General features: G+C 38.7%; 1 protein-coding gene across 2 annotated transcripts in view; it reads right to left on the bottom strand.

Annotated features, from left to right (window-relative positions):
• Window positions 1-14,567, bottom strand: part of MCC (MCC regulator of WNT signaling pathway) — a 1,047,208-nt gene that overhangs the window by 253,985 nt on the left and 778,656 nt on the right. For both annotated transcript variants that reach the window (XM_044064211.1, XM_044064210.1), the window contains exon 9: window positions 12,860-13,008. In XM_044064211.1, coding sequence (XP_043920146.1) covers window positions 12,860-13,008 — 149 coding nt within the window. The remainder of the gene's footprint in view (window positions 1-12,859; window positions 13,009-14,567) is intronic.

A 14,567-nucleotide genomic window follows, 5' to 3' on the forward strand; every position in this document is an offset into this window, starting at 1 on the left:
GAAAACTTCACAACTGTGTAGTTGTTACTAACACTGTGCTTCCTCCTAGATTAGCTTTGAAAGACGTTGCTTTACAGAATCCAGACCTCATTCTTTTCGTGGACAGTTCCTGTTTTTGAAGAGATAATGGTGAACTCATAGAAGCCTTTTCTATTTTCATGCAAGACATTTTATTAACTGCACAATTAAACAGAAATGCATCTGCTCAAGTAGCTGAATTAATAGCCATAACCGAAGCATGTAAAACTGGCAAACATAAATCAGTGACCATACATACAGATTAACATTATGCATATGGCATTGTACACAATTTTGCTAAGATTTGGAAAGAAAGGTTTTATTTAACAAAAGCAGGGAACGTTATTAAAATGCTGTTTTTGTTAAACTGTTAGGTGCTTTATTACTACCAACAGCTATAGCTGTAGTAAAACGTGCCGCACATAGGACAGATGACTCTATTACCAAAAGCAACACTTTTGTAGACATGGTGGCAAGACAGGCTGCATTGTCTTATCCTGCTCAGAGTATATTGGTGCAGCAATTTAATGAAAATAACTTTTCTTTAAAGCAGTTGCTGCATTTCAAGACCAGACATATGACTCAGAGAAGAAGGTGGACAAGCGAAAGCCGCTCTCTCTCTCTCTGGACGTTTTGTGGTGCCTTCCAGAAGGTCGACTAGTAGCTTCACTAAATTCTCCAAATCATTTGGTTAATAGCTATAATTTGTCTTTTCATTTGGGCATAAATGCATTAATAAAACAACTTTGCATTGATTGATTTGCTCCTCATCTCTCAGAAGTCACTCAACATTTTGTAGATACTTGTGTAATTTGCTTAGAACATAATGTTGCTAAAATCAGTACCTGTAAAATCATTAAAAAAAGAGTTCCCTCAAGTACAGAAATATAGATATGCACTCATAATAATCAACATCTATTATTGACACGTCTTCTGGATGGTGTGTTAAGAACAATTTACACCGTAAGAAAGACGCTCTTTTCTGATCTTATTTCTAGATGTGGTATCCCCTTGTAGCATCCAGTCTGATCAGGGATCCCATTTTACTAATCAAATTATACAACAGTTTTGCTTGCAAAGTATTAAATGTTAAATTACAGTTTCATTATCCCTATAGACCACAGGCTTCTGAGATAGTAGACCTAGCTAATCAGACAATTAAGCTTAGACTAGCTGAAGTGTGTAAACAAGTGAACAGAAGCATTGCTTTTAGTTATATTTAGTATTAGAAGTGCAGTTATTGTCCCAAGAAAAATTTTCCCTCATGAAATCCTCATGGGCAGACCTATGAGAATGCCTCCCACCACCCTTGCTAAGAATTTAGAACTGGAGACGTCAAGGAGACCATGCTTGCCTATTGCAAATCCCTGTGTTCTCTTTTGCAGAAATACCATAGGGTTGTTATACATGCAGTCCAATGAGCGACAAGCAGTTTTACCATGACCTGCATCCTGGGGACTTAATCTTTCTCAAAGTCCATTCCCAAAGAAACTCAACTGGCCTCAGAAGGAAAGGACCATACTTGATTTTGCTCAAAGCTGATACTGCCAACCGTTGTGAGGGACTCCTCACCTGGATCCATGTACTGCATGTCAAAAAAAACCCTCCCTTGTGACTAGTATAAATGAAATACCACTGATGTCAGGCCAGATAAACAAGCAGAACATGTCGCCAGCAGAACCAGACAACAAACTAGGGACCATCTTTGTATCCAGAAGTAACATCCCATGATGTTTTGCCATCCATACCAAATCTAGAAGTACTTGCGAACCATTTGCCATCCAACCAGAATCCACATCTGCCATCCAGCTTGCATCCTGAGAGAATGCAGGTAAGTTACTTCTACTGCTTGACTGTAACCAGGACGTTAAACAGCGTCTCTGCTACCTCATCCTGGTCTGATTCAATTTCCAGTGATCCTTCTTCGAGTCAGACAACCTCTTTTCTTGCTTCCACATCCAGCTTTACTGATTCAACATGCCTTTTGGATACCAGTTTTGACATTGCTTTATCCAGGCAACCTAAAACGTCTGCTGGCAAGTAAAAATGTGTCAGTTCATTTAAAAACTTGTAGTCATTGTCTAGTCATAGAAAAACATTATGATTTGGGTAATGCTTTACAGCATCACATGGAGGAATGTGAAGAGGGTGAGAAATACAGACCAGAGAAGATGGTTAGTGCATACATTTAATTTCTAATGTGCTTTCATAACCGAATGAACCCTTGAGTGTGTTTCAGCGTGTCTCTACTGATTTGCTTCCTGTCGAATATTAGCAAGAGCGGACAGGGTTAGAAAAGTATTAGATTTGTTCTGAGTAGAATGTTCATGCAATTCAGAACGCATGTCTAAGTAAGCAATAATGCCCTCCAGGGTGTGTACTAATATGTAATTAACACCCACCCAGGGGTCTTATAAGGCCCAACACCTGCAGCGTTGGTTAACACCCACCCAGGGGTCTTATAAGGCCCAACACCTGCAGCGTTGGGCCTGTACACCCCTGGAGGGCATTATTCCACTTAGACAATGGCATCTCTGTAAAATGGTGTTTTACTTGCCTATTTATTTTTTTAAGTACTATATATATACATATATATATATATATATATATATATATATATATATTTTTTTAAATATTTTTAATGTAAAATAGTTCCTCCACCTACTGTTTCAAACTTGCTGTAGTATATGTTAATGGTGTTGGAGGAAGCATTTTACATCAAATATATATAAAATATAGTGCTTAAAAAAGTAATAAGCAAGTGAAACAATTTTACATACAGCCTATTCTCTCTTGATACACACACACACACACACACACACACACACACACACACACACACACACACAGTCTCTTCTGCTTTCACGCACACATATGCACACACAGTCTCCTCTGCTTTCATACACACATTCACTCACACAAGATCTGTCTCACCTCTTTCAAAATCTCTCAGTCTCCAGCTGCTTTCATACACACATTCAGTCTCACTCTCTCTCAATCTCTGTCACAGGCAGTCTACTCTGCTTACATGCATGCATTCACTCACACATCACTCTCACTTTCTCTCACTCTCTCTCACACACACATACACACAGTCTCTCTGCTTTCATGCATGCATTCATGCACACATGCAGACAGAAACAGACTTCTGTTTCGCTTGATTGATCTCTCTTTCTCTCTCTTAACCACATACATACACACACACACACACACACACACACACACACACACACACACACACACACACACACACACACACACACACACACTGTATTTTACTTTATTTTTATTTTACACTCACTAAACGGCAAAAGCGCTTCTTAGCACATGTAAAATAACAGCTTGCAAACTCTCACTTTCACTGACATGCAAATATACAGTCACAGACAAACAACACACATACACACTTTTTTTGTTGTTGTCTTTTTTATATTTTACAGTCGCTAAACAGCAAAAACGCTGCTTAGCAAGCGTAAAATAATGGCGGCTGTTCTGTTTCCTCAGTCTGAGCTCCATGGCAGCTTGATAAGCTGCCGAGAAGTGGCGGACTCATTTTTCAGCAGGCATTACTTGTACATTAATACCCTGCTGGAGAACACTCGTTCACCAGTTAGGGTATTGATGTACAGTTTGCCCATTGTCTAATATAGAAATGTCAAACAAGCAGCCAGGAGACATTAGTTAGCAAAATTAATGCCGTAATGTTCATTTTTAATTGGCCAGTGACAGTTTTCTAATTGTTACAATAATGTTACTTTTATTGGAAAAATATATAAAACACTGATTGTTGTGGATCAAGTCGACAGAATCTTGACTTCCTAATTATCTACGTGTCTTTCTGTGCAATAAGCAAGATTGTTATTCTCTACTGAACTATGTCTTGTGAAAGTTATTTGGTACCTTAACACTAGCAAGGAGTGGGGCCATCCTCATGCTAAACAATGCATCCCCATCATGTCAAACACCTGCACAATCCTGATGGAAATTCTTAGCATTCAGTTTAATACCATAAACAAGGGACCCTAGCCTGTTTTGCGGCAGCTGGACTGCACATTTCTTTAAGTGAGTTCACATAGTGAATGCAACATCGGACACACTTGTCTCCCATTTATTCACTAAAGTCACAATGCCACTGGTCATCATGATCATCTCCGTCTCCCAACACCTGTCTCTGGTTCAAGTTCAAGGTTATCTTCATTCTCTTAGTCAGTCACTGTGCTTTTCCTGCCATTCATTTACTTTTGGAACAACAGAAGCTGTTTCAGTTGTACAGTCTCTTTATGAGCTTTAATATTGTCCAAAGAATGAAATGCACAGCTCTTTCTATTTATTCACTCTTTGTTGGCTAAATGTTTTTCTCCTTAGCCAGTTCTGCATTCAAAAATGTATTTAATTCCTCATGGAAAAACGTATTCTGAAGAAAGCTGGATACAGCAGCTTGAATCTATCACTGCTTTCTGACATCCCCTAATTGATGGGATAAACTTCTTTCTTTTCTCCCTGGTGTACAGTGTATAATCATTTTCCACAAACACTGTGTTCCCAATTTTGAATGCTTTTCCTTTCAGGCACATTTTTGTCAGGAACTGTTCTTCTTGCTGCTATGTTTGCATCTAGGGCTTGGCTGTTTTCTCATGTTCATATTTGGAATACACACACAATGTGCCCTCTCAATTAACAAAACCGGCAGTCCAGTTGCTTATTTGCACTTCATAAAATCAGTGCTGTCTGTTCCTTGTAATTTGGCACAGCAGAAAACTTCAGTCCAAATTTTTGTATATTTCATTAACACAAATAACTTGGAGCAGACAAAAGCCTAACAAGGGGTAATAATATTTAAGGTATTCTGTTCACTATATGAGCTCTTGTTCCTCCCTACTAACTACTGCTTCCATTAGAGTCAAACAGCACTGTTGCATTCAGTCTTGCACACACAAAAACAAACTCACAACCAGTGCAATACTGAGACGGTGAGGCTGACTGACCATAAATAGTAATACAGACTCAAATACAACAACAATGTGTTTGAAGTACATGGTATGACAAAGCAAAATAAATCAGATCACTTTAGATGTAGTAAAGTGAAACTGAGAACAGGAATTGGAAGGCAGCAGAGTTTAATTTCTGTTGCTTATTATAAGAAGCATTTTGAGACATATCACCAAAAAAGCCCAAACTCTTTGCAGAGGACATAGAAAAAAATGGCACCCAAGACAGAAATAATTTACAACAAACAGAAATGGTAAAATATTAATTTTATTCTCCTGTGGGTGTGTCTAGGGAAAGGTGAGTAGTGTGGTTTTCTGTGTTTATTTAATTTCTCAAGTCTTTTGGGTTTCTAATACCGTGACGGGAATGGACCCCATTCCTAAGTCAGAGTACGATTAACGTTCATGAAATTAGTATTGTTTCACTCTTTGATGTCAGCCAAAAGTACTCTTCGCAGCACCCGCAAAGTGCCTGACTCCCTCTGCAATTCGTACGGGGTTACATGAATTGGTAACATATCTAAATATGATTGTAAATTTTTTTTTATAACACCCATTGCTCCTACTACTATTGGAACTGTCTGGGTATCTTTCTTCATTTATGGCTCTCGTTTCTGCCTGCAAATCCAGGTATTTTATGACTTTGGGTCTCTCTGTATGCTAGACACTGTAATCACTGGGTGTGGCGATTTCAATTATCAATGCTACTTTTGTCTTCTTTTCTTGGACCACTATATCCTGTTTTCCAACATCTATCTTTTGAACTGTTGGTAATGGGTGATCCCATGTGATATAAAGTTCATTTTCTTTGTGGCTCATGTTTCCAGTGTTTTTCAGCCACTTCAATACCATAATGTTTGCACAATCTCCAGTGTAGCAGTCTTGCCACACTATTATGCCTTTCAGTGTACAGTCCTTCTGCCATTAGTGCGTCGCAACCAGCAACAAGGTGTGTGACCGTTTCCAATTCGGTTTTACAAAACCTACATTTGTCTGTTTCTCCCACATGTTCAATGGATTTTTTAAGCCAGCGTGTATGTAGCCCACTATCTTGGGCTGCCAATATTAACCTTTCATTTCTTGGTTTGAATTTGTCTCTCCTTAACCATTCCTGCGTTCATCTTTGATCAACATAAGGCTCTTCCAGAAGTTTTCTATACTTGCAACTATATTTATGTTTTTTCCACATTTCTTGCCTTCTCATCTTGTCCTTCACCTTATAATCTTTCTTCTGTTTTTTGACACATTCAGTTGCTGCCTGGTTTTTATCCACTTCTGGTTTGATTTCCATTCCTGCTTGACGTCGATATGCTGCTGCTAAATTAAGCAGCGACATCATCTTAGATTTATTCTCCTCATGTTTCAAAACTTTCACTACATTTGGATCTTGTGAGGTCAGTAGATGTGTGGAGTCCCATGACTGCAGATCTATACATGTAATCAATTTCGAGGAGGCCTGTCCCTCCTCCGGAACGGGGAATATAAAACTTTGGCATACACTGATTTTTATAAATCATTTGGTCAGCATGAAGCATCCTTCTTGTTTTAATATCCAATCTATCCAATACTTTTTGGGGCCAGTCAATCACTCCAAAACTATAAGTTAGGACAGGAAGAGCAAATTGATTTATAGCTTGGATCTTGTTCCTAGATGTTGGCCTAATGGTTAAGGTGTTTACCTTACAGACACAAGGTGCAGGGTTTGATTCTCACATGGGGTAACTGGATAGGCTTAACATAGCCTGAAAGGCAGGTAGCCTAGTAGTAAACTATGAACCTATGAACCTTAGCTTTCTCCTTTGCATAAATACTGCACCATATCAAATCTCTTTCTTTCTCATGTCCACATTTCTTTTTTATACTTTTCAAATAATCTCTAGGTTTTGTTGTTTATATTTTTGCACTTTCTCAGATGCGTCTTTTCCAAAAAGATCAAAGTTTCTTGAGATATATACTGTTTTTCAAAAATCTGTTGTATTAATGAACGCAAATTTGTATTTAAAGCTTCTGACAGTTTTTCTTGCAGAAGTATTTTTCTTTCCTCTAATTTCTCTCCATCATTTTGTATATCTTTTATCTGGAAATTCTGGTCTTTTTACATAATAGTAACAATACATAATTTCTTTCTTATCCTCAAGAGTCCACTCTATCAACTTTATGGCTTTTCTTTGGCCAATCAATTTTTGTGGACTGCTACTATGTTCTTTCTGCATATTGTGGCTCTTCTGCTGACAAAGTAGCAAAACATTGCCATTATATGATCATCACTAGCTAAAGCAGTTTTGCGTTGAGGCTGTGGGTGTTGGCACATACCACACCTTTAAGTTTTGTCTTTCCCATCTATATATATATATATATATATATATATATATATATATATATATATATATATATATATATATATATGAACATACACACAAACACACTTACATATATCATGCTTACACTTCTCCCCATTTTGCATTAGACCTTATTTTTACATTACTGAAGGCAGAGTGAGAAAAAATGAGAACAAGAAAAAGACATCTTCCCAGAGTGGTAAACATTATCTTATTGGATTTATAAAATGTTTAGAAAAGAGGTAAACAGTGTGTGTGTTTTAGGGAGGTACTACTTGCATGTGTCCTTATACATTTTAAAGATACAATTAGGACTGCATTAATTTTAAATATGCTGTTTACTCACCCTCAGGGGGGTGGATGGGTGGGTGGCCTTGGTGGTTTGAAATCAGCTAGGCCTAAAGCACTGGTAACACCTTGTGGTGGCTGAGCTTGTTAAGGCTGGGTTGGTTGTTGCTGTCCATGTGGAGCTCTGCGCTACAGAGCAGAGAAAAGGGGAAGTAGGAATGGAAACCTGCATGCCTTCTTTTCCTGACCAAGCAGTAACTCTGAGTCAGCAAGCAACCTGTGGGTGGACTAGTTAAGGTTGCTCCTTAGAACCTGAAGTTGACTCTAATATTACACAACTCTTGCCAGAAAGGGAACACCTGAGCTACTTAGGCTTCCTGGGAAGAAATGCATGGCCCAGAAATGTTTGACTTTTGCCCCTAACAGAACCAACTGGCTGACTAAACAAATTGTCTAAACAGAACTAATTGGTTGATTGAAGCCAGCCAGCCTCCAAAGCCACAGGACATCTTCCACAAACTGTCAGTCAGCTCAAACTGAGCTGATTAAAAGACAAGTTTTGGCACCAAATGCTTCAGAGCTTTCCAGCAATGCAGAGAGGGAGACCGAGCCCTGAAAAAACAATGTCAGGAACAACAAAAAAATAAATATCCGAACCTGGCACATCAACATTCAAGGGAGAAGGAGGGAGTGATCATTTGAACATCTATTGTTATGGTTTCATCAACAGAATGGGTTGGGGGACAGGAATATCTCACAGTGGATACTGCTGCTCTGGAACAGACTCCCCAGCCACATTAAGCAAAGTTCATCCCTGTCTGTATTAAGTGCAACTGTGGTCTATGGATGGGAAGCAGAAAATTATACCCCAGGACTCTCCCTTGTACTACTAATGGAAACAGGCAGCCCCCTAAATGATTATACCCATGCAAGGGTCCCCTCAAATTATCTATGGTGTGGTTCTCAGTTATTCTCATTAGAGGTAATATACAATTTTTGACCACGGGTAAGGCCAATCTCTAACAAATATGATATGTTAATTTGAGCACAAAAAGGAAACTTAGCTAGGCTTAAAATGGCTGAGGAGGACAGCTAGCCTAGCACTTACCTATGACTAGGTGCCGATAGGGGAGCTATTGGGAAGGCCCCAGAGAGGTGAGGTGGGGGAAGCAGTGACACTAACATTAGCGCCCATTAAAATTAACATTTGCCCATCAGCAAGAGAGAACTAGCTACAGGAAGCAACAGAAACCCATGCTAAACACACACACACACACACACACACACACACACACACACACACACACACACACACACACACACACACACACGCTATTATTAAAAAACAATCCCTTCTCCAAACTCATGAGAGACCATGTACCTAAAGATAATTCATCCACTAACTCTCCCGAACGGCAGAAAATAATAAAACTCCCCTTCCCCCCAAAAAATGCATCTCAAGAGACCATTTACCTCTGAAAGCACTTTCATCAAAAAAAAAAAAAAAAACTGACTACAGGTACACACATCTCCTTCTTATAAACCATTCTATAGTTTCATACTGGGTGTAGTAGAGTAAATACTTGTAGGTTACACCTGTGAAAGCGCTGCATGTAGTTTATCTTAATTCACTCAATGCCTTTTTTGTATACTTCCAGGTCACACCCATTCCATCTTATGGCGTCCAGAACTTTTTTGAGTTTGGCTTCTTTAACTAAGTGACTGACCAGCTAATAACAGGCAGTGCTGAAAGGGCAAGGAGTTAACAAAATGACACTACGCTTGCTAGTCTAGGATGTTCTGCAGTGGCGAAATTAATCTTTGTTTGCCACTTATTACTCACATTTAAAATTTATGTTCATACTTTCATAACTGAGAGATCTACATGTTACAATGCAGTATAGCATGAAACACCAATGTGGGAGATGGACAATTCCTAGTCAGTGCTGGTTTATATCATCATACTGTACTGGAAATATTGCCAGTTGCTTGCTAGTAATTATGTAAATAAGCAATATTTCCATATTTATTTTATTTATTTAACATTTGTTTACTGGGAAAGTCAGACTAGGACAGAGCCCATTTTCATCAGAGGCCCTGGGAGAAACTCTCCAAATGCATGTCTGGAATGTGGGAGGAAACTGGAGCACCAGAGAAAACCCACATGAATGCAGGGAGGACATGGAAGACTCCACACACAATCGAACAAGAAAACCTCTTGCTGTGAGGCAACAATGCTAACTGCTGCACCACTGCGTACTTAATACTTCAAAAAAAAAACAAACATAGTTACATGATGTTAAGTGAAACCGTAGTTGTCGTTGAAGAAACTTGTCTTTGATATTTACACATCTTGAGATATAGCCAGTATTATTTGTTTTGCTAACTATACAATTAAATATTTGTTTTCATATTTCTGTAAATATCTCAATGAACATGCATTTATAAAAGAATTTCTTGTTGTCATGTGAAAGTTTATGTCTGGTTAACAAAAATGTTTTAACAATGTATGTCTAGGTTGTACAGTTTTTAAAATATGAAAATTTGTGAAAGTTTAAAAAAAGCACTTGTGGTCTGAGTTCATTATAACATATTATACAATGACTCCCTATTACTATTCGAAAACATGCATGCTGATTGGCCCAGCCCAACCAGCGTGCCCGTTGTAAATCCCACAATATACCAACGGAAAAAGGTCAAATCACCTGGACTTTTTTCCGTTGGTATAAAAAGTGCCCTAAAACCATACGCATGTGCAGTACATCAAAAGGAAGAAGCAGTATACCACAACTGGCGGAAGAACAGTAATCCGCCGTTATACAAAGACATTATTTAAGAAAAGTAAGTATTTTTTTCCCTTAAATAATGTCATTGTATAATAGCCATAACTGACTCTGTGGTTATGGTATAGTGAAGATTTACCCATGGTTGACTTTGTTTAATCACTGGGGCTTCGTCCTCATGATAAAACCACACCAACCATGGGTAAATCTTCAATATACCACACCACGTCATCGGTCATTGCTTTATTACAGCATTTATGGAAAAGACTAGTGACTATTTTCACTTTAAAGAATATGTCTTGCTGATGACATTGCTATTTGTAGAATTTTAATAGCTTTTACTGTTCACAAAATATTTACATTTGTTTATCTTATGCTTTTTAAGTTTATTTTTCAGTAAATGCTTTGTAATGCAAGATGTGTATAAGCTTCTAGAGGTGTGACATTCCACACCACATAAGTATGGATGAGTTAATAAATCACCTGATGTGTACACTAATAATCCTCTAGGATATGTACACATCTAAATTCAGTAAGACAAGTTTTCTTGTCTGTTTTTTTATTTTTAGAGATTACTAGCACAGCTCAGTACATGTAAAGACTACCTTTCACACCAAGAGCACAGCCCAAGGTAGTACTGAAATGATATTCATAGTATGAAAAACATTTACATATTTTAGTTGCCTGTCATAAAAATCTACTACTGCAAGACAAGAAGCGAAAGTACAGATCACTGCTACCACATTCCAAACTGTTGGGTTATCTCTACAAATAACTGGGCCATCCAGCTGGGGGACCAAAACCAAAACCTTCGATAGAGCCATAGTCTGATCTATGACCTAAGCCAAAGGGGTACATAAACAGATGTAGGAGTGTAAACCCTCAGACTATCGCAAAGTCAGGAAGCCTCCAGACATTGAGGAGACTTGAAAATAATGGTCAGCTAGGAGGCAGAAAATGGTTCCACCTCAGTTCATGAGAAGAGGTAGGAAAAGATAAATAAGGGGGGGTGGGGGCAAGGTGGGAAGAAATAGTGCAACAGTGATCAGTAGAACATCTTCTGTTATGATACATTCTTACACAACTGTACTATGTCCTTCCTTATATCACTGTTGCAATAAACCCAAGCTTCTGGATAATTCCAAAAGCTTGATGAATGTTGAGGGTGGCTGGATGTGACATAGGACAGCTGTCAACCAGTCCACGGAGTATGATCTGGCAAAGGTGACTCTGGGCATAGAGAAAGCATATACCCTGCAATATTTGGTAAAAGTATGTACTGAAGACCAAGTAGCTACTTCTAGGATGGCATTTATTTGGAGTGGATATGTTCGTTAGGAAGCTTGTAGAGGTTACATGGGGGGTAATGTTAGGCTGGGCATAGTTAGAATTGAGCTAGCTGCACTGGTGCGCCATTATAAGCCTAGCCAATTTCACTTTCAAAGATGAGAGTCAAACCCTGTACCTTGTGTCTGTGAAATAAACATGTTATCCATTATGTCAACCCCTCACTATGGACATCTAGAAGATGCTGGATCCTTTCCCCCTCTATTTTGAGTGTTATGGAAATAGTGGATAGTCAAGCTGAAAACCAGCTTGGATACTACTTTTGGTATATTGGACAGTCATGTCAAAAATAAAGTAATGGCACAACCATTTCCTTCTTATAAGCCACACGTCTGTGTGACTTTGGCTAAAGAGCTACACTCACGACAGAATTTCTGACAAAACTTTAAAAGTTGGACTAAAACCACTGATAAACAGAAATGCATCAGTGATCCCTGTAATAAGCATAGGGAAATCCTTGTGTGGGAAAAACAGATGAGCTTCTCCAACAAATAAAAGCTTGAAGCTCAAAGATCTTATAAGCAGAGGAGAAGGCTAGCAAGAAACATATCTTTCAAGAGACATACTTCACAGCAGTTGTACCAGTAGATTTAGATAGCAATCAAGGTGATTTATGAAGTTAAAATTCCAAGGAAAAGAGCTTGTCAAAAGATAAAGAGAGATGCAGAACTCCTATGAGGAAATGATTAACCAACAAAATTGGATCAGAGACGTCAGTGAACAGAGTCTCCGGTAAAACAAGTCACAATCCAGAAGAAAATACCAGACTCTTGAAACATCACAAACAGTATTTAATGACCACAAAGCTTTCAGGTTAGTATCCTTCCTCAGTGCGAAAAAAACAGATAAAAACTATCACTCAATTAAATAGCAAATTCAAACAACAGTCATTTCTTTTTATGTCCACATATTATTAGTATGTTAACATCCTACCAGAAAGCAGTTACAAGTAAGTGGTGGCACTCCTTAGCGCTCAATAACAGGCTGTATGGGTATAAAGAAAGAACCAAAACTATGAAAAAGTAAACACAAACTCACTGTTTAACACTCTACATCAAAATTCCTGTTCGGTGTAAGTATGCCAGCTTTGTCTTACCTATTGAGCCTTTCTGTTTCCACCTCAAATTCCCGAATTTTGCTTTCTGATATTGCTGACCCATGAGAGTAGAGAGTCTGGAAGATTTCTTGTATGTTTGAACAGTCTTGTAAGGAATGAGCCAGATGCTCCGCAACACTGCTGGACACCTGTAAAGGCAGTATGAACAGTCAGTCTCACCTGCGAAGATAGTATAAATAGTCTTCATAGCAGATAAAGATCTTCATAGCAGATAAAGACAGAAAACTACTGCTTGACAACCTCAAACATTTCTAGTTTGTGTTAGATATCAGCTCAGATACCTTACTACAGTATAAGTGATGGTGTCACATTTCATTACACTGTTCTAGGAAGGATCTTGAAAAGTGTCTATAAAATTGGATCTCCTTCGTGTGCATGTGTGCCCAAGCTCCAAGCTCCAGGATGAGATATGCATGAATATGTTCAACTGTTTTCAGTAAGAGTTCTGTGGTATGAATCAAATATCCATGTGTGATTATAAGAAATGCACTGGGTATCTAGACAGTGCTTTGAAAAACTGTTGATCCATGTTGCTCTTGAAATAAAAACAGCAGCCTTGCCTCTTCACTTTGTCAGTCATGCTGGACATGTCTATTCTGTAGAAAATATGGACATGGACCCTACGGCGGATGGGGGAGGGTCATGGTACTGCTACTGTCATAAAGGAAGATCACATGGTTTTGTTTCAATACTGTACCCTTAGTTACGCAAGGGACTGTGTTGAGTGGGCTAGCCTGTTCTGCAAGGGTCAAATACTGGTAAGACACAAAAATGCTAGTAACCAAATGGTGATGTTATATAAAGTTGAGATATAGCTTCACTTACAAACTGCAGAATTGTTTTCAAGCATTACAAAGGACAAGGGCTATGATGAGTTTTGTTAAAGTTTCATAGTGTCAGGGCAAGTGGGCAGCACCCCACACACCCCATGGAAAAAGTCCTCATCCTCACAGAGCCCCTAATAAAGTTGCTTCTGGTACACATACTAGGCAGCTCTTTACTATTAAACAGTATATGTGCATTGGTACAGCAGCCATACAAGTATCACCATAGGGATTACAAGGGGGATTTAAATGAGAAACTACTGGCATTGCCACATGCTGGATTGTTCATTAACAACAGATACTCTGATAAAGGGATGATGATGAAAAATGGGGGAAGTTCAAGAAACAAGGAGAGACTGGGATTTTGTTCATAGGTTCATAGATAGGTTCATAGATTAGTAGTAGGCTAACTGCACTTGCAAGCCATTTTAAGCCTAACCAATTATCCCTTGTGAGCTTCAAACCTTGTACCTTGTGTTTCTAAGGCAAACACCTTAACCATTTGGCCACCCACCCTCCCAAAATAAACAGCCATGCAGGTCTCGAACCCAGGACCCTATACACCATAGTCACAGCAGCTATCCACCAAGCCATCACAGAAGTGGATGCAGATCTCTAAGTAGAATAACAACAATCATACAGATTATATTCATAATGTAGCAGAAAGTATTATAATAACTAAGCCAACATGGGAATGGAGAAAGGAGATTCTGCTGATGGGGATGGTGGCAATTAGGGATACATGCAACAGGCTGGAATTTATTGGACAAAACTGGCAAATGAACCAAGGTATAGGGAGCAAATAACTACAGAGGGAAAGATAATAGAATGGGAAGATGCCAAAAACGTATTTGGACTGCAGG

Source organism: Protopterus annectens, chromosome 2.part2 (genome assembly GCF_019279795.1).
Source record: "Protopterus annectens isolate FY-2018-M chromosome 2.part2, PAN1.0, whole genome shotgun sequence".
NCBI lineage: Eukaryota > Metazoa > Chordata > Ceratodontiformes > Protopteridae > Protopterus > Protopterus annectens.